The sequence below is a fragment of the Aedes aegypti genome, chromosome 1, assembly GCF_002204515.2.
Source record: "Aedes aegypti strain LVP_AGWG chromosome 1, AaegL5.0 Primary Assembly, whole genome shotgun sequence".
Taxonomy (NCBI): Eukaryota; Metazoa; Arthropoda; class Insecta; order Diptera; family Culicidae; genus Aedes; species Aedes aegypti.
The window spans coordinates 128,323,402-128,344,101 of NC_035107.1; the positions used below are offsets into that span (position 1 = coordinate 128,323,402).

The window sequence follows — 20,700 nt, forward strand, 5'->3', positions numbered from 1 at the left end:
AGTCACGGTCGATTATCACGGTCGATATCTCTGTATGTAAAATAACAAACGGCTAAAAACAAAAAACGCAGTTCATAAATAAATGATCATGTGTGTGGCTTATCGGGGAGAAATACACATGATATGGACAAACTATCCATGATTGTGCAATGATTCCCCAATAATATAAGCCATCGATCGATAGAACCTGCTTGATCGCCAAACAGTATTAGGGCGCTTGAAACCTCCTTCCTTTTGGCTGTCTTGGTAGTGTCATTCTCAAAACACACCCAAGCCGTTCCCATAGGGGACGTTAGCCACAAGGAAGTGACGTTTCAAGTAATACTGTTTAATATGGTATGCCGTCTTCAACATCCAATCCAATTTCTCTCGCCGTTCCCTTACGGTACCTATCCATCTAGTATTCATTGCTTTCTTCTCCATGCTCCCTCTTACTTCGAGCAAAATGGACCGATATGCCGATAAACAAATTAACGGTACGTAGAAATTCTCCAGGAATTTCCTCCAGGAATTCCTTAGGAGATTTACTCAATAAATTGGTCCGAGAATTTCCTCCAGGTATTCCTCCGGGAACTTCAAGGATTCCTCCGGGGATATCAAGAACTACTCTTTGTAAAGAATTCTTTCGGGGATTTCAATAACTCTTTAGGAGATAGAACTCCTCCGGGGATTTTCACCAGAAATTATTCCACCTTTTCCTCCAGGAATTCCTCTAAAAATGTCTCCGTGGATTACCTCGAAAATATCTTCCGAGGATTTGCTCCCTTTGAGATTTTCCACAAAGAATTCCTGCGGGGATGTCGTCCAGAAATTCTTCTGGGGATTTTGTCTAGATATTCTTTCGGGGATTTCCTCTAGGGATTTAATTTAAAAGTTCCTCTGGGGATTTCGTCCAGGAATTCTGCCGGAATTTTTTTTTTCAGAGAATTCAGCCAGGAATTTATCTGGAAATTGCTCGTGGAATTTCTCCGACAATTTCCCCCAGAAATTGGCCCGGGGATATGGAGAACTTTTTTTTTCTAAGAATTCCTTCGTGGATTTCAATAATTCTTCCGGAGACATCCCCCAAGAACTCCTCCGGGGAATTTCTGTAGAAATTATTCCGCGTCTTTCCTCCAGGAATTCCTCCATAAATGACTTCCTTTGATAATTTCTCCCAAAAATTCCTGCGGGGTTTTCCTTCAGGAAATCCTCTGGAGATTTTGTCCAGAAATTCTTTCGGGGATTTCATTAAACAAATTCCTCGGGGATTTCGTCCATGAATTCTTTTTGAAAATTCATCCAGGAGTTTCTCTGAAAATTGCACCTTGAATTTCTCCGGGAATTTTCTCCAGAAATTCCTTCAAAAATTGCTCCGTAGAATACCTCTAAAAATTCTTCCGAGGATTTGCTCCCTTTGCTTCGAATGTTCTTCTTAGTTTCTCCAGGAATTTCTCCGGTGTTTGTCAAGCAATTACCCCGGAGTTCCTCCAGAAACACATCCGGAGTTTCTCCAGCAACGCCTCCTGAGTTCCTCCAGGAATTGCTTTGAATATTCTCTAGGATTTTGTCCAGAGTTCCTACAGGAATTCTTTTAGAGTTTCTCCTGGAATTCCTTCGAAGCGTCTTCGATAATTCCTTCTGATTTGCTCTAGAGATCCTGAGTTCTTTAAGCAATCCTTTCGGATTATATCCAGCATACCCTTTGATGTTCCTCCAAAGCTTTAGGAAAGAACTCCGGAAGAATTGCTGGAGGACCTACAGAGGACTTCTGGACAAATCCTAGTTAATCTCCAAAAGAACATCTTTGAGGAATTAGGGAATAATTGCTTGAAACTCCGTGGTAATTGCTTGACGAAATGTAGAGAAATTTCTGGAGAAATTAAGGGAGGAATTCGAATGAATTTCTGGTAGATCTCCAAAAGAATTCCCGGATGAGTTCTTGAAGAATATCTCCGGAGGTAATCATTGAAGAAAACCCTAGACCCCAGAGGAAATCCTTGTGAAAACCTCAAGAGGAACTCTGGGGAAAATCCCCGGATTAATTCCTGGAGAAATCCAATGAATGAATCCCCAGAGAAAATCCTGGACGGAATCCCCGGAAGAATTTCTGAATGAAATTCCCTGAGGAATTTGTGTAGAAAATTCCCGGAGAAATTCGTGGAGCAAAGTGCCAGAGGGGTTTCTGGAGGAAACACATGGAGGAATTCCTGGACTAATCTCCGGAGGTGCTTCTGGAGGAAATTTCCGGAATCATTCCTAGAGAAAAGCCCGGAGGAATTTCTGTTAGAAATCCCCGGATGAATTACTATTAGAAATCCCCTTATTTATTTCACCATCTTCAGTAAATCCTTGAAATTCACGGAGGTAATCCCAGAGGAATTGCTATTTGAAATTCTCGGAAAAAAATTCAGAAGTTAATTCCCGGAAGAATTCTTGGCGGAGATCCCCAGAGGAATTCTACGAAAGATAATATCCTCGGAGGAACTTAGAGCAAACCGCCAGAGGAGTTTCTGGAGGATATACTCGGAGGAATTGCTGGATGATATTTCCGGAGAAATTGCTCGACGAAATCCCCTGGAGTATTTCTAATTGAAATCCTCGAAGGAATTGCTGTTGGAGATCCCCTTAAAAATTCCTGAAAAACATCCTGGAGGACAGTTCTTGAGGGAAATCCCGGGAAAAATCTTGAAAAAAATCCTCCGGAGAAATTTCTGGAGAAAATCAACGGAGGAATACCTGGAGCAGATCGCCAGAGGAGTTTATGGACGAAATGCCCAGAAGAATTCCCAGGAAGAGTTACAGGAGAAAATCCTCGGAGGTGCTTCTTGAGGAATCACCGGGACAAAATTAGACAAAATTAGGAATTTCTAGATAAAATCTCCGGAGTAATAGCTATTGACAATCCCCTGAGCAAGTTCTGGTGAAAATTCTCGAAGCTGGTTTAAATCCCAAGATAAATTCCTGAAGGATGTCTCCGGAAAAATTCTCTGAAAAAAATCCCGAAAGAATTTCTGGAGAAAATCCTCAGGGGAATTTCTTAATGAAATTCTGAACGAAATCCCCAGAGAAAATCCTGGACCAAACCCCAGAGGAATTGCTATCGGAAATCCTCTTAGGAATCCACCGAAACTACTTTCGGAGCCCTGCCGGTTTTTTTCCAAGCTCCGCCACGAATTCTGTCGAGATTCATCCAGGAATTCCTTTGCAGTTCATCCGTGTACTCCTTCTGAGTTCCTTAGGAATTCTTCAGGTTTAATAAATTCTGCTGTTCAATTCACTATTTGTTTTTGTTGATCGCATTCGAAATTTATCGAAAAAAATACAACAACCGGTGCATGCGCGTGCGGTTTGGTCTATTTTTATTTGTCTACTTATTTTTGACAGGTCCATTTTTGGTATAAATTTGGACCAAAATGGACCACCGGTGAAGTTGCCCTTAGGGCTTAGCGGATTTGCACCAGAAATTTCTCCGGAGATTTTCTCCAGTAATTCCTCCTTGGATTTTTTCAGAATTTTTTTCCAAGAATTTCTCCGGAAATCATGCCCAAGACCTCCGAGAAAAGAAAAAAAGTACCTGTCAAATGTCTATGGCAATATATTTTGCTTGTGACGAAAGCATTTCCTTTGTTTTTCCCGGCCTTAATTTCATGTGCTCTCAGCGCCATTCAGGTGTTCGTCGAAGCTGCTTCCATGTTTCGATCACCTCCATCAGGATGCACCCATACTTATCCCTGCACTTATTCGTGATACGAAGCTGTTGCTGGATGCGTTCTTGGAGATAATGATTCATAATTAGATCGTTTGATTTTCTTAAGAACTTTATTATGACGTATTTTTTTAAGGATGGCTGTATGAAAAGCTTAAGTACTTGTTTAATTAAATGTAATACATTGACGCAATATCATGATCATACCTTGCTCCATTTATCACCAATCTTTATCCTTCAAACAGTTTTTGGAGTAATACTGTCACATATTTCTTTTGAAAGACTGGATGCCAATAGCAGATAATACACACTCAAGTTATTTTATCGACCTCATGACCAATGAATTTCAAAGAATCCAACATCTGAGAATTCAATAAATCTTTACCAAATTTTTCAAATTTTTTATCGAGATTTTGGCGTCTGTCAACATTTTTTTGAAACAACGGTACAAAAATACCAAAGTTCAGGAAATAATTTCCAGGATATCTGCTGTTGGATTCTCGTCAATCCGTTTACCGAGGTCAATTTCTAAATTTATTTACAACAATCTTCTCACCCTATATTCTCTGACTGCAAAAAAAAGAAATTAAGATTTCTAATTCCTTATTAACGATGTGACCTAATAACGATCTCACACACTAGAGACAGTCACAATAACCCTACAGAACACGAAAACACTTGAAAATATTGCTACAGTTTTACCCATGTAATTTTAACAATTTTTCATTTCTATTTCCGTAGTTTGCCGTGGAAGCCGTGTTGGACTTGGACATCGTGGCAATACTGCTGGTTTCTTCCGTGGCTAAACAGTGGCGTCAAACATCACCCCAATGCGCGACGGAAGCAGCAACGAACGCAGATCGTACGGGTACTATTCGCTGATGCTTGTCTTAGAGAAAAGAAAAGGAAAGGTTTAAAAATGATTCACCAATCGTTAGCAGCAATCCAGATTAAGTGTTTAAGTCCCAGTGTTGCACATTTGAATTGATTTTACCTTTTGTGACGATTGCCAATCGTGCTGATTCAAACAACGATTTGCATGTGGAAGCTTAGCAATGAAAAATAAGAGAAAAACTATTGACATAATATGATGCAACCCTATTATTGTAGTTTTAGTTTAGTTGGTAACGTTGAGATAGAGTTACTTTTTAGGAATCCAAATGGCGTATATTTTCTTCCTTGCCGTTTTTACCATAATTGAAGATTGCATTCGATGATTACCCAAATTCTTTTATTTTATTCAACTATTCATATTTATATAATAGGCAAAGCAAAATCTTTTTAGTTTGGAGCCATTTAATCCATTTTATTGACTATTTTCATTGTATGTAATTATGATAGAATCAATCAATAATGAGAAAATTGTAAATTTATGAGGGGAAATCAATTTCTACCGAAAGAAAAACCACTGCCCATTTAATGCTTCAGAAAAAAACGTGGAAAATTGTGATTATCAGCTTTGAGAAAATCTGCAGCAGAGTTTATGTTCATCCAATCATCACTGTAAAGTCAAATATATATAAAATCAAAGTACCAAAGTCGTTTCACGCATTTTCATCACATCCGAAAGAGACCGGGAAATTAAACGTAATGGTCATTCAATTACGTTCTATCGGGTATGATTACCTTGCCATCCCTTGAGCAAAGGGGCAAAAAACTTGCAGCAACTCAATTAGGCCGCTGGACGACAGACTGCATGCGATTGATTGAGATTCCACCCTTTGGCAAAATGTTTAAGTTGATGGTTTCCTGCACAGCTTCGTTCGCACGATTAATTATTGATATTATTAGCGTACGTCATTTCACGTCGAGGATGTTGCATGTAGATGAGACTAATGGAAATCAACTAAACGGTCTATTTCCTGTTTCAGCGAAACTGCGCCAACCGTCCCCTGCTGCAAGTAAACTAAGCAAATGTTTTTGGAGCATGGGTGATGTTTGTTCAACATTGAATTTATGTTAATTCCTTTTCAACAATCTCGCTAATATGAGGGAAATATGGTCACATATGACGAAATTATCTATTTATGCTCAATATCTATTCAGTTTGCCTAATTTAGTAGTAAAGCACATAGGAGTCGTCCATAACCACGAAAAGCTACGCAAAGGGAGGGAATGTAGCAAGACAAACGTATTCAAGAATGTGTTGTTTTGGCACAAATGGTGTGTGGAGTTGAGTATCATGAGCTGTGATCGTGTCCGTTTTATCCAAATATTCTTCAATCCCAATCATCTTCTAATTTCTCTTACTCTTCAACTGTTTTAATTTTGTCAAAATATTTTCTGATTTTTAAGTCCTTCAAAATGAATCTTTAACATTTGTAGAATTTTACTCATTATGCCAACTGTCCGATTTCAATTATCATAATTTCTAAGAAAAATATCGGATTTTTCAAAATAAATCGATTTTGTAATGGAACATTATAGAAGAAATTCTAGAAAGATGTCTTTATAATTCTCTTTAAAAAATGGATGAAATTTTGATAGACAATCGTAAAAAGTATTGTGTAAAAGCCATAACCACGCAGAGTTACAAGGGAGGAGGGAGGGTCGAAAAGTAAGAAAAATGACCACGTGGTTTATGGACGACCGATAATATAGAAATATTTGCTCTGGTTGCAGATATTCGGATACGACTTGCCTGAGCATTAAACTTTCCATGTCCCATTTTGACTCTGATTCCGGTCAGTTTCAAATTCCAGACGCTCTACTTTATACGAAAAACATTTCAAACGAAATTTGCCGATGCTCCCATTGCACTATGCCAAATTATAAACATCTAAGTTCATAATTAATCGTAGCTTCTTATGAAAATAGATATCATCATCAATAAAAATAATGTTTCGAATTATTCCGGTGCCAAAGTGTCCGGATTTCGAGTCGAAATGAGCCCACACATTTGATTATAATTCCGGACGCTTCCACACTTTTGCCTCATATGCCGGATATTTTGATTAATATTCCGGACAGATCATAAAATCATTACAAGAAAACTCAAACAATTAATTGAACTCTCCTAGCTATAAGGAAGACTTCTAATGCAGTTTGGCATTTTAAATTTGCCTAGATATCTATAGAAAATGCTCATTAAAAATTGAGGCAAATTTAAAATGGCAAACTGCATTCGACGTCTTCCTCATAGCTAGGTGACTTCAATTAATTGTTTGAGCTTTCTCGTTACGATTGTATGACCTGTCCGGAATATGAATCAAAATGTCCGGCATATGAGACAAAAGTGGGGAGGCGTCCGGAATAAAAATCATGACCACACATTTTGACTCGAAATCCGGACACTTTGGCACCGGATTAATTTGAAACATTATTTTTAATAATCATGATATCTATTTTCATAAGGAACTATGATTAATTATGAACTTAAATATTTATAATTTGACATGGTGTAATAAAAACAGTGTTTATTTTCATTTTTAATTATTCCAAACATTGCAATTTTTTTTCATATCTTGGTGTTCTGTGTTAAAAAACACTATAATCCTTATTTGAAAAAAACTAAATGAAGCGTTTATTAACATATCGATAACAACATATTACATTTCATTTGCCGTAGCAGTTCAGAATTTTGACTGATGAGTTTATTCCACTTGATTATGGGAGAGAAAATGCTTTCAATTAACTTAGGGCCCTATTTTATAAGTCGAGTCGATCAAAAACGACTCGACTGGAGTCACTGTCGACCAAAAATTTCACTCGACTCGGCTCTGTCACTCGAGTTTATTGACAGTTGTCACTCTAAGTGACTGGATTACTATGGAAGTCGACGGGTGACATCTGAATTATACCTGCTTACTTTGATCGACAATGACTACAAACGAGTCACATGAATCCGCTCGATTTACAAAATAGACCCCTTAATCTATCTGAAGATATAAATACTATCGAATGCTTTTTCTATGTCTAGAAGAGCAAGACCAGTAGAATTGATTTTATTTTGAATCCTCTGAATTGCTTTTTCCCGGTATTACAACAACTAGTCCATATTGGTACAGCAAGCAACATGGCTGGCCTGAAAATTGGTTTGAATGCCAAAAGGTTGTTCTTCAGACAAAGTTTTGATTTTCTATCAATAAGGGGATAGAGACATTTTACATATTTGTTACATTTGTTACAAATGCCCTCAATGTGGTTTTTGAAAGTCAAATTCTTATCTAGCATGAGCCCTAGATACTTAACTTCATCTGACCAATTTATTGGAGCCCCTGTCAACGGTAGAACATGTCTAATTTCAAATTTAGGGCTTTTGGTTTATGTGGGAATATTATTAGTTGAGTTTTGGAAGCATTAGAGAAATCTTCCGTTTTTACAAGTATGAGAAAAAATATCCATTTGTTTTGCAATCTATTACAGATGACACGCAGGCTTCATACTTTGGTGGAAAGGCCTGTGCCATCCGCAAACAAAGATTTTTGACATTTCTGAGGTAACTCAGTGTAGTAGGCTGATGTACTTAATATTTATGTAGTAGTCCAAACTAGCATTTTGGGAAAATAAATGTCATTCTTGGTTGTTCACTGACCCATAAGAAACCTGTTTCACGGAACATTACATTGGCGACGAGTTTGCAACGTACCCAAAGATTCAGTATTATAATTTCTTAAAACTTCGTGCGTGTGGCTAAGCAAAGAATAATTAAAACACAAATAACAAAAGTAATCAAGCAGTGACTGTAAATGGGAATATAAAATAAAACATGCAGTGGATCTATGTAAAACTGACAAAGGAAAATATCGGTGAGGTTGATTTGTTTCTAAAGTGTATAAACTCAGTGGGGAAATGGTAATTAAGTCAAAGAAAAAAAAAAGATGTGGTTACTACTACTATTCGTTGGAATCATTGTAGAATAGTTTATGTTGGAAAAAAAGCTAATTACGTTAATGTTCCTATGCACGAACGCTAATGCCAATTCCTCCAGCGGTAAGCTTATCTCGTGTACGAACGGAGGAAATGTTTCTTGAGGCTTGAACATATGAAATGTCAAAACGTCAACGACAATAAACGTTTCGGTTTACATTAAATGTTACCAACACAAATTGATTTGCTATTTTACGTTATTTTAATGTTTAATTTCAAATGAAAAACTTGAATGCTTATCACGTTGACCCAGTATTAGGAAATGAGCAACAGTATCGCTCATGAGTTCAACAAGCAGGTATTTCAATAAAGCTGGATGTTTCATGTCATATAACTCAATATTATGAAATAATCTTATCGAAATTTAAGAACTCGTCACCTCAATATAAAATTAAAAATAATGTTACATCCTCAAACAGTTATCAATTGGTTTTGGACAGTTTGACAAACTAAATACACCAATAATATAATACAGTATACGAATACTCAATACAAATTAAACAAAACTTTATTTGAACAGTATAAAATTTTAGTTTCAAATTAATGATTGAAATATGATTTTATCTTATTAGACAAATTGCTAATTAAAAACAAAAATTGTTAGTGTATTCAACACTAGGGTTAAATGAAACAGAAACTGAAAAAAATATAAAGAAAACTATGTTCGCACTGCGAGTGGCCAAAGGACAATCTAGCATATATACCTATTTTCGATTCAAATGGTCGGTGTTCAGACAGACCGGACTAAATGATACTTTGGTATTGTAAAAATAAGTCAACGACCTCGACAATTCTGAAATTTCCGATCCAGTTTTGTATAGATTGTAAATTAAGGACAAATAATGCAAATATTTTATTATCCCAAATGCTTTGAGCGCGTTGTCCTTAAATCAACAAAAATTAATCCATTCTGACTTTACACCGAGAAATTGTTAAAAGAAAAAATATACGATAAAAAGTGTGTAAAAAAACGTCTGTTTATTTGTATTGAGATATCAACATACAGAAATTTACCTGTTTATTCCTTCATTAGCCGAGTGGTAAGAGTCCGCGGCTACAAAGCAAAGCCATACTGAAGGAGTCTGCGTTCGATTTCTGGTCGGTCCAGGTTCTTTTTCTTAAAGGAAATTTACCTGACTTCCCTGTAAAATACAATCAAATATTTCTACCGAATGAGCAAATTGGTACGAGTTTTAAGGTGATGAAATCTGGGTTAGGGATATATCTTAAGCATCCTCACATACTTTCAGGTTTAAACCATGTTCAAATCCTTGTTGATATAGTTTTTTGATGTTTGCCAATACTGCACCGTACATGATTTTGACATGTTACATTATTTCCATGGCAATTAACATTCTTTAAAGCAAAAAACTTCGCAACACATAATTCGACAAAAGTTACGTCAAACAACGTTCTGCAGGTTACATTGATGTTTGTGCTCCATTTAGAAGAAATAAAATCGCGATCAATTCGGTGATCAATTTCACCCTAATTTACGGTAAGTCAGATGTGAAAATATTGTATAACTAGTGGTCCCGGCAAACTTCGTCTTGCCATCAAGTAGGCTGTTGAAAACCGCTATGAATCCTCGCGGAACTTTACTATAGGACCTATGTACAAATGAGAGATTCTCTCCTCTCTCGTTCTCTTTAGATTAAAACAGTGGAATACTGAAGATTTTGGGAAGTTTTTCACTGTAGATCGAAAGTCAATTTCCTTGACTAGCGTTTCATACAAAAAACGCAACAGAAGAGGTTAATGTGACTCAGTTATTAATGAAAGAGAAAGTAAACAAAAAGAGTCTCTCAATGTTAGATAGGTCCTTTAGTAATGTTCCGCGAGAATCGTCCCATACAAAATGACAGTTCCATTGACTCTCGTTTTTCGACTTTCCCGGTGAATATCCTAGAACTATAATACACACAAACACGTCGGAACAAAATGACACGACGAACAAAATGGAGGAATAATCATACAAGTCCGTTGACCCGTTCGTAAGCCATTTCGTGACATACAAACACCACTCCATTTTTATTTATATAGATTTATATAGATAGATATTGGTCCCAAAATGCTGCCTTGGGGAACACCAGCTCTTACAGGAAGTCTTTCAGATCTGGAATTCTGATAATTAACCTGAAGTGTACGATTTGACAGATAACTTTGAATTATTCTAACAAAAAAATCCGAAAATTGTTTGAACGTGAATATACACTCCAGTGCATAAGTTTGGGTTCACCCCCTAAAAAACATACAAAAGTGTTCAGTCCATATCTCTGAGATTACATGTCCAATTGAAACTCTCTAAGCCGCATTCGAAAGGCAAAGAGTTATTCTTACTTCGTATGTATTTGTCTAAAAACATGTTTTGAATTTTATGTACTAATTTTTTACCTAAAGTTGTGACATTTTTCAAAAAACACACTGAAAAAACATTTGTAATTTCCTCAGCATTGGATCGGCCAAAATTTTAAACAAGGTGTCATTAGAATCGTAATCTTATGTTCTCTGAAGAGCGCTCACGAATTTTTTGCGGAAAAATCTGAAAACTATTTGAAATCAATGAAACAGTCATTCAAGTCATCGTGTAAAAGTTTGGGTTCACCCCTCAGTATGGTGTATCGTGCAAAAGTTTGGGTACACCTGAATTTACTTAAAACACGAAAAATCTGTGAAATATCAAATCAATCATGTACGCGCCATAATTTGTGTTTGAAAAAGCTACGGATAATTAAAATCGGTTTAAAAATGGCTGAGATATTGACAAAAATGATTTGCGTGCGGTTCAGGTGAACCCAAACTTTTGCACGATTTGCATCATATTGAGGAGTGAACCCAAACTTTTACACGATGACTTGAATGACTGTTTCAATTATTTTGAATAGTTTTCAGATTTTTCCGCAAAAATTTCGTGAGTGCTCTTCAAAGAATATAAGATAACGATTCTAGTGACACCTTAAAATTTTGGTCGATCCATTGCTGAGGAAATTTCAAATGATTTTTCAGTGTATTTTTTTGAAAAATGTTACAACTTTAAGTTAAAATTTAGTACACAAAATTCAAAAAATGTTTTTGGAAAAATGCATACGAAGTAAGAATAACTCTTTGCCTTTCGAGTGCGGCTTAGAGAGTATCAATTAGACGCGTAATCACAGAGATATGGACAGAACACTTTTGTATGTTTTTTAGGGGGTGAACCCAAACTTTTGCACTGGAGTGTAGCGTCCACAGGCGTTATTTTCATTGTTTTTGATAGTGAATGTAATTTTTGATTATTGTAGTATATTCTGACACAATTTCGCTATTTAGGACAATTTTTGACATATTTTTCTTATTGTCCTAAATAATGCAATAAAACAAATAATTTCAAAGGTTTTGTCCGCCCGAAGCTAGAAACAGCGTCTGATTGTCGTATACTCTGGTGAAAAACTTTCCACCTTTAAAAATCACACTTTATTGTTGAACATTTTAGTTTGTTTGGTATCAGAGGATGGAGAAGTTCTTAGAGAACGTGTTTTTCATGATCACAATAAAATATGTTGCCAGGGTCATAGTTTTGAGGGCATTTGCGTCTTATAGGTTTGATATGCCTTTATTTTTTGTTAAAGAAGAATAAAAAATAAGAACGGAGGCCTATAACAGATTTTTAAGGATGAATTTTTTTCCTTCGGTTAGAGACAACTAATACCAATACTAGCTCATAGGTTTTGAGCAAAACGGAGCCGCTTATCACACTTATATGAAGGTTCAATCAAAGCTCTCCAGAGTGAGCCGTTTTTTCGTCTCCAATTACTCAGGTATGAATCAATTCTATCATTTGATATGAGTGTATGCTGGGGACAAGGCCTGTGAAGAATCTCACGCCATCGTTGATGTTTAGAAGCTTTCATCACACAGATATTGAACTCGACGTCCGCATGATAAAATTTGAAGGTATGCTTCCAATCTTCTCTCTGGTAAGGTGAAAGTAACAGATACGAATCATGTCCAAAGCGAAAAACTGAATTTAAATAGATTAAACAATACAAGCAACGAATAATATTTATGTTTCATCCACATTTTCTATGTAAAAACTACCATAAAACATGATTTGACGATTTTCGCAATTTTTTTATGGGCCGTACTGTATGTTGGAAAATTAAGGATTATTAATTTTACGATCAAACCTTCATGCCAAACACTGCGAATGCTTTTTCTATGTCTTGAAGAGCAAGGTCAGTAAAATAGCCTTCAGATTTGTTTGAACGGATCAAATTTGTTACACGTAAAAGTTGATGTGTGGTCGAATGGCCATGGCGGAATCCGATCCGAACTGTTCATTGGCAAAAATTGAATTTTCGTTGATGTGGACCATCATTCTGTTCAAAATGACCTTTTCAAAAAGTTTACTGATGGAGGAAAGCAAACTGATTGGACGATAGCTAGAAGCTTCTGCAGGATTTTTTTCTGGTTTTAAAATTGGAACAACCTTAGCATTTTTCCATTTGTCAGGAAAATATGCCAACTGAAAACATTTGTTTAATATATCAAATAAGAATGATAAGCACCTTTCTGGAAGTTTCTAGATGAGGATGTAGAAAATTCCATCATCGCCAGGAGCCTTCATATTTTTTTATTTTTTTTAATAATAATTCTCACTTCTTCCAAATCAGTCTCCCAGGAATTTTCAAAAACGTTCTCTTGATTGAGAATATTTTCGAAGTCCTGAGTAACTTGGTATTCAATTGGACTAGTAAGTCCTAAATTAAAATTGTGCGCGCTTTCAAACTGTACAGCAAGTTTTTGAGCTTTTTCGCAATTAGTTAGTAATAATTTGTTTTCCTCTTTCAATGCCGGTATTGGCTTCTGAGGTTTTTTCAAAATTTTAGATAATATCCAAAAGGACTTAGAGCCAGGATCCAATTGAGAAAGCTTATTTTCAAAATTTTTGTTTCTTTATTGTGCAAAACGTTTCTTGATTTCTTTCTGCAAATCCTGCCATATAATTTTTATAGCAGGTACGCGAGTGCGTTGAAATTGCCTTCTCCTCACGTTATTAAGACGGATCAAGAGTTTAAGATCATCGTCTATAATCACGGATTCGAAGTTTACTTCACATTTTGGAATTGCAATGCTTCTGGCTTCAACAATGGAATTTGTTAAAGTTTCAAGAGTATTGTCAATATCAAGTTTTGTTTGTAAAGAAATGCTTACATCAAGATTAGAGTCAATATATGTTTCATATATATTCCGGTCGACTCGAAAATGATTGAAAGTGGAGCTGATAGGATTGAGAATCGCTTCATGGGATATTTGAAATGTTACAGGGACATGATCAGAATCAAAATCAGCATGAGTAACTAGTTAAACAATCTTTGCGTTCAAGTTTTACGTAACAATCAGAAGAGGTTTTTTGAACTTCGGTATAGATAACCAGGAAAGTTTCACATAAGAGCTTTACATCTCCTGCTGTTGTAACGGAAAAGAGGCAGCAAACCCTAATATAAAAGTCTGAAGTTTTGCCACCTAAGAATTTATGCGAATTGCTTAATGGTAATGCTAACTCGTTGCTGAACTCATTTTTTTCGGCAACCGTCTGTAGTGGATGGAATGGTATGGTATTAGAAAAATAAATGAAATCATATGCTTAAATTTGACGGTAGTTCAGAATCGTGAATCTCATCAAGTAGCTTCTGTCGGGTGCATGAAACGAAAACAAACAGTGTTATTACTAGGTTTATATGTGAATTGAACTATTGAGCTGTGGAAGCGCTCATATGTTGAGAACCAGTTTCTGTCCCCGTTGGGACATAACGCCAGAAAGACGAATCATATTCTAAAAGTTATAATGTTGTTTATTGTTATTTTCATTCAAATTTCGAAGAAAATTTCACGAATAGATAAAGTTTAAAAGCAGCTGGTATATAATGAATTAAGAAAGCGAACCCAAGATAAGCCCAATATTGATAATTTAATCGAAGTTGATTTCGCTTATCGTCGTTCTACAACTTCAGTATATAAGCAGCAATTTTCAGAGTGCAGTTTAGTGTAGTCCTTGACGCAATACAGTGCATAATGAACAATTTCGCTGCTGTCCTCGCCATCACCTTGGCCTCGCTGGCCGCCGTTTCGGCCCAGTGCCCACGTATCGTCACCCGTGCCGGATGGGGAGCTCGTGCTGCCAACACCGCCGTCCTGCCAATCCGTCCAGCCCCATGGGTTGTGATGCACCATACTGCCGGAGCTCACTGCACCACTGATGCCGCTTGCGCTCAGCAGATGCGTAACATCCAGAACTTCCACATGAACACCAACGGATGGGCTGATATCGGATACAACTGGTGCGTCGGAGAGAACGGTGCTGCCTACGAAGGTCGTGGTTGGGGACGTCAGGGTGCTCATGCTCCAGGATTCAACGATCGCTCGGTCGGTATGTGCGTCATGGGAACCTTCACCAACGCCATTCCCAACTTGGCCGCTCGTAATGCCGCTCAACAGCTGATCAGCTGCGGTGTCTCCCTGGGACACATCAGCGGCTCGTACTGGCTGATTGGACATCGTCAAGCCACTGCCACCGCTTGCCCTGGAAATGCCTTCTTCGAACATATTCGCACCTGGCCACGTTTCAATCCAAATCCTTAAATATGTAGTTTGATGTAATAAAATTAATTTGAATCATACAAGGCTACGCGTGGAGTCAATCTGTTTGATCTCATACATTTCCACGTTCTGCTATCTTGCTGCAACCTAACCGCCAGCAATGCGTTATTGTACACCAGAATCTGTCTAAAAATCCTCATCGAAACAATTGTCCCTTCAACTTTGTCCTACTCGATATTGCAACTGCATCGTTGAGGGCTGCACATACTATACAACAGTAGGTATATGGAGGGGCTCCATCAAAAGCAAGTAATGCAGCCTCGATGTAAGCAGTACCGCCATCCAGGGTAGATAATCGTCAGATTCGTCACCGTGCGACGAAATAAAAAAAACATTGTCATCCAGTATAATAACTCTGGCAGGTCGTCGTCTCGTCATCGACGAAAGAATGCACGACTAACTTCAATCCAAAATCGTCAACGAGCAAATTTTTTTTCACTCCGCTTGTTACTCTTACTCACAAGAAGAAGGCGTTGAGGCGGCATCCGCAAATTACGTAACGCTCTAGGGGGAGGGGAGTAGGCTCAAGTGTTACGACTCATACAAAAATTTAAAATTTTTCATACAAAAAGTGTTACGGAGGGTGGGGGGAGGGGGACAAAAATTTCCAATTTTAGCGTTAGCGTTAGCGTTAGCGTTAGCGTAGTTACGGTATACTTCGTAGATTGGATACTAGCAACATTCATGTTTCTTTTTAATAATCTCATCCTGACTACTTTCAAGAACAAGGCAGGGGAGTATACCTTGTTCAAATCATAAACAAGAATAATAAAAGCATGAATATCGCTATTCCCGGCCACGCCCATCTTTACCGTAACTTGGGATAGGGGAAGGAAATGTTGATGTAGCACTTACTTAATGAGAGGCCACCGACTCAGCGACACCCTCATAAGTGCTACGGAGTTGGAGGTTGGGGAAGGTATATTGTCAGGATTCGCCTAGAAAGCTGGCGATAGACCATAAATATTTGTTGTTTAAGCGTTTTCAAATTAATCTTTTGAATGCCGGCAATCAAAAGAGAAAACAATAGCTTATTTATAGTATAAATAGTATTTCGCGAAATGCTTGTCGATTGTACAGTAATATTTTTGCTCAATAACCAGTAAAAAGCAAAACCGATCCCTCCAGGGTCATCGGATTGTATAAAATAACGATACGCGTAAAAAAAAAAAATCACGCCTATTGAAAAACTGTACTGTGCCCATTGAAAAACTGTACTGGGTGGTACTGTATTTTTAGATAATCGAAAAACGAAAGGAAGCGCGTTCGAACTAAACACCCTGGAATAACACAGTCGGTTTTTATACTCAAAATTATACGAAAAGCAGAATCGATCCCTCCAGGGTCATCGAACGGTTAAAAAGCATCCACAACCGATTGTTAGTTGCGTAACACCTGTCCGGACAGAATGCGCAATCTGAACATAATTATCAAACTCCGAAAATAACATTTTCCGTTCAAGAAACGATCAGAAGTTCCACGACGCGGACAAAAACGATCCGGAAGGCTCACAAAAGAAAAAGTATCATACTGGAACAAACTCACCGGATTGAGACAAAAATTTCCAATTTTAGCGTTATGTAATAAATGGACGCTGCCTAACTGTATATTCGCTTACTTCGCACCATCCAACGAATGTCATCACACATACACTCAGAAATAAAAATAGTCACGGAATTACTAAAGTTTATGCATTAATGACTATTTTCTATCTGCCTCTCTTTCATTCTGCTGTGAATTTCTACACTAAATGTCAATTCTCCTGGGTTGAAGCTTAGCGATGCTTCAACCCAGGTGAATTGACAAATAGGAATAAAATTCGCTGCAGAATGAAAGAGAGGCAGATAGAAAATAGTCATAAATTACTAAAATTTAGTAATTCTGTGACTACCCGTGCTTCTAAGTGTACTTGCTTCTACTGGGAAATGAACTCGTTCTCCTCAAGATTCTGCAATAACTCAGTTAATAAGCGCGTGAAGTTGACGATATAGAGATCGTTGGTTCAATTTCAACCGTGTTTTGTTGTTTTGTTTTTTTTTATTTTTCAAAAAATGCATTTAATTTGTCGATGACACGATTCATATTTTTAGTCGGCTCAGTGCTCCCGAACGAAGATTCGCCCGTAGCGAAGGAATTGTATTTGTTCGTCATGACGCTGAGCCTATGTAATCGGATCTCTGCGGCAAATCGTCATCCGACGCTGGTTGAGTGACGATGACGATGGTATTTTTAGTTTCGTCGCAGACTTTTTTCCATTTGACGGTGACGACTGTCTATCCTGCCGACATTCGATTGCTTTAGCCGCTCAAGATCATTTTGAGGCGGCTTTCGGTAACGAACATATTTGTTGACATGCGTAGTTCAGTGATAAACAGATAGTGGTCAGAGCCAATGTTCAACGTTAAGGCCACGATCAGTCAGTGTCCGTGGGATGATGTCTACAGCTAAGACTAGACGTGTAATTTCGCCATAATAGCAGCAGTCTTTGTGCATCCGGACATGTTCAAAATTGCGATTCAACGCTGTATAGATCAAGACATCTTCCCGGAAGTATGGAAGCGACCGAAATCGGTGTTTCTACCAATGCACTGTGTTTTATTTCCTCGTTTTCATGCGCTTTTTGAATAGCGCCCAAACCGTTGATTTTAGCGATATAGTTTGTTTGGAGAAGTTTCTTGGTATATTAAAGCGCAACTTTTGACGAAAAAAGTTTTGTGATCAATCCACCTAGCAGTGAGATAGAAAAACTATTTTTTCAAATGATTTAGATAGACATATGGTGTCTTCGGCAAAGTTGTAGAATTGGCAATTTGAAACAACTTTGTCGAAGACACAATTTTTCTATCTCTTATACTTTTTGAGATATATGCCCTAAAAATCATGTTTTTTATCATAACCTTTTTCCAAGATTTTTATCATTTTTTGTGTTTTCTACAAAGTTGTTTGTTATAGAAAAACCCGTGTTTTTGCCGAACATATCATCACCCTATCTTTTGAAGTAACAAAGTTATTCATGAATTACTCTTTTTCAAGGGGTAGTTTAGGCCTCTATAACTGGCTTCGGCGCAAAATGGCGCAGACATCTCTTACAAATCATGAAAGTACCATATCTCCTCTTTCGGCAGTTGATAAAAACTTTTGTCTATAAGCGTCTTTGCATGGGTTTTTACTATCAATCAAATAAGCCTTATTAAAACGAATTTGACTGATAATTATTTTACTTTAAGAGATAGAGAGGAGCAATGTTCAGCAAAAACACGCGTTTTAAGATGTTTAACAACTTTGTAGAAGATATGAAAAATGTTAAAAATTTAAGTAAAAAGTTTTAAACGAAAATGATTTTAAACGATTTTTTTCATACAAATTTGTGTACTTTAAGTTAAAAAATTCGTAACTCTTTTACAAAACTTCTCCAAACAAACTATATCGCTAAAATCAACGGTTAAGGCGCTATTCAAAAAGCGCATGAAAACGAGAAAATAAAACACAGTGCAATGGCAGGGAAACCACCAGGCGACCCATCGGCATGTATACCTATCTATCTACTAGATACGACGAGCAAGTTTTTGAAGAGATTATTCCTCAACAGGCTAGTACTGTATACAAAAAATGCAGACAACCAGTTTGGATTCAGGTAAGGTGAATCTTTTCTAGAGGAATCTTGGGGTAATCATCGATGACAAACTCAGCTTCCCGGGTAGAGTCTCCACTACAAATCAATAACAAAATTTACCATTGAAATAGAATGTTTGAATAGCAAAATTTATTCTCTGTTTGTTTGGAATAAAAGTTAAAATAAAAAAAACATAATTACTTAATTTGTATGGAATAAAAACTAAATAATATCATATTTTGCCATTGTAATAACAAAATAATGACAAAAATAATGGCAACAGTAAATAACAATATATGTTATTTTTTGGATATTGATAAAAAAATAATAACTAAATAAGCTCTTCAAGTATAGATCAAAATAATGGTAATTTAATTCTTTTACTATAATATCTAAATTTAACATGCTCTAAAAATAAAATTTTTGCCTTCCTGCAAAAAACATGGCAACAATGGCAAAATTTGATATTGGTTTGTTCTCATGGGTTTTTAAACAAAGCTTTCAAAAATCAAAAAAATGACAAATTTTACTGTGATGGCGAAGTTGGTCTTCCTTTAGATGTTATTTTTGTTTAAGTATTTTGGACAAATAACAAATTTCACCATGTAAGTATGGACCGATGCACGAGTTCACTCTTTGACGTTTGAGCGGTGTCGTGTTATCTATGTGGCCATGGTAACAAGTGAATTTGGCTCCGCTCAAACGTCAAATTCGTGAACTCGTGCATTGGTCCATATTTTGTTATTGATTATTTATGGACCAATGCACGAGTTCACTAATCTGACGTTAGAGCGGTGCCAAATTCACTTGTTTCCATGGTCACGTAAATAACACGGCACCGCTGAAATGTCAACGAGTGAACTCGTGCACTGATCTATTACTTGACTTTCAAATATAACATACCAATGACAAATGTTGCTATGATTGTATGTTTTGCTAATGATAAGATATTTAATGTCATACATTAATAACATATATTTATTGATTTAGTTGGTGTTACATCAATTAATTTGATAAAACCTCGTTAACGATGTTACGCCAATTTACTCGGTCCATAACTATGTGTCCCCCTAACTTCGATTTTGGCCCACGTTCTCCAAATCTTGTTGCACCTGATCAAGCCACCTCGCTCGCTGTGCTCCCCGCCTTCTTGTGCCAACCGGATTCGACGCGAACACCATCTTTAAAGGATTGTTGTGCGGTAGTCTTGCAACATGCCCTGCCCAGCGCACCCTTCCGGCTTTCGCAACCTTCTGGATACTGGGTTCGCCGTAGAGCCTTGCGAGCTCGTGATTCATTCTCCGCCGCCACACACCGTTCTCCTACACTTCCCCAAAGATCGTCATAAGCACCCTTCGTTCGAACACTCCAAGTGCTTGCAGGTCCTCCTCCAGCATGGTCCATGCTTCATGTCCATAGAGGATCACCGGTCTTATAAGCGTTTTGTACATGGTACATTTAGTGCGGGGGTGAATCTTTCTCGACCGCAGCTTTTTCTGGAGCCCATAGTAGGTGCGACTTCCACTGATGATGCGTTTTCGTATTCCACGACTAACGTTGTTATCAGCCGTTAACAAGAATCCGAGGTAGACGAGCTCCATTAACCACCTCAAACGTATCCCCGTCTATCGTAACACTGCTTCCCAGGCGGGCTCTGTCGCGCTGGGTTCCGCCTATCAGCATGTACTTTGTTTTTGACGCATTCACCACCAGGCCGACTTTTGTCGCTTCACGTTTCAGGCGGGTGTACAGGTCTGCCACCATTCCAAATGTTCTGCCGACAATATCCATATCATCCGCGAAGCAGACAAATTGGCTGTATCTTGTGAAAATCGTACCTCGGTTATTGAACCCGGCTCTCCGCATGACACCTTTTAGCGCGATGTTGAAC

General features: G+C 37.4%; 2 protein-coding genes across 16 annotated transcripts in view; both read left to right on the forward strand.

Annotated features, from left to right (window-relative positions):
- Nucleotides 1-5,221, forward strand: part of LOC5568680 (tropomodulin) — a 198,473-nt gene extending 193,252 nt beyond the window's left edge. For all 15 annotated transcript variants that reach the window (XM_021847430.1, XM_021847450.1, XM_021847472.1 and 12 more), the window contains one exon: nucleotides 4,430-5,221. Coding sequence is in view for 1 of the 15 variants with exons in the window: in XM_021847479.1 (XP_021703171.1) it covers nucleotides 4,430-4,494 (65 nt within the window). In the remaining 14 variants the exon portion in view is untranslated. The remainder of the gene's footprint in view (nucleotides 1-4,429) is intronic.
- Nucleotides 5,222-14,568: 9,347 nt separating this feature from the next.
- On the forward strand, nucleotides 14,569-15,216 carry LOC5568677 (peptidoglycan recognition protein 1). Its single transcript, XM_001658036.3, has one exon. The coding sequence runs from the start codon at nucleotides 14,612-14,614 to the stop codon at nucleotides 15,176-15,178; it is 567 nt and encodes a 188-aa protein (XP_001658086.2). The 5' UTR covers nucleotides 14,569-14,611; the 3' UTR covers nucleotides 15,179-15,216.
- Nucleotides 15,217-20,700: the final 5,484 nt, after the last annotated feature.

Coding starts and splice junctions, on each gene's coding strand:
- LOC5568677 (XM_001658036.3), top strand. CDS start 14,612: ATGAACAATTTCGCTGCTGTCCTCGCCATCACCTTGGCCTCGCTGGCC.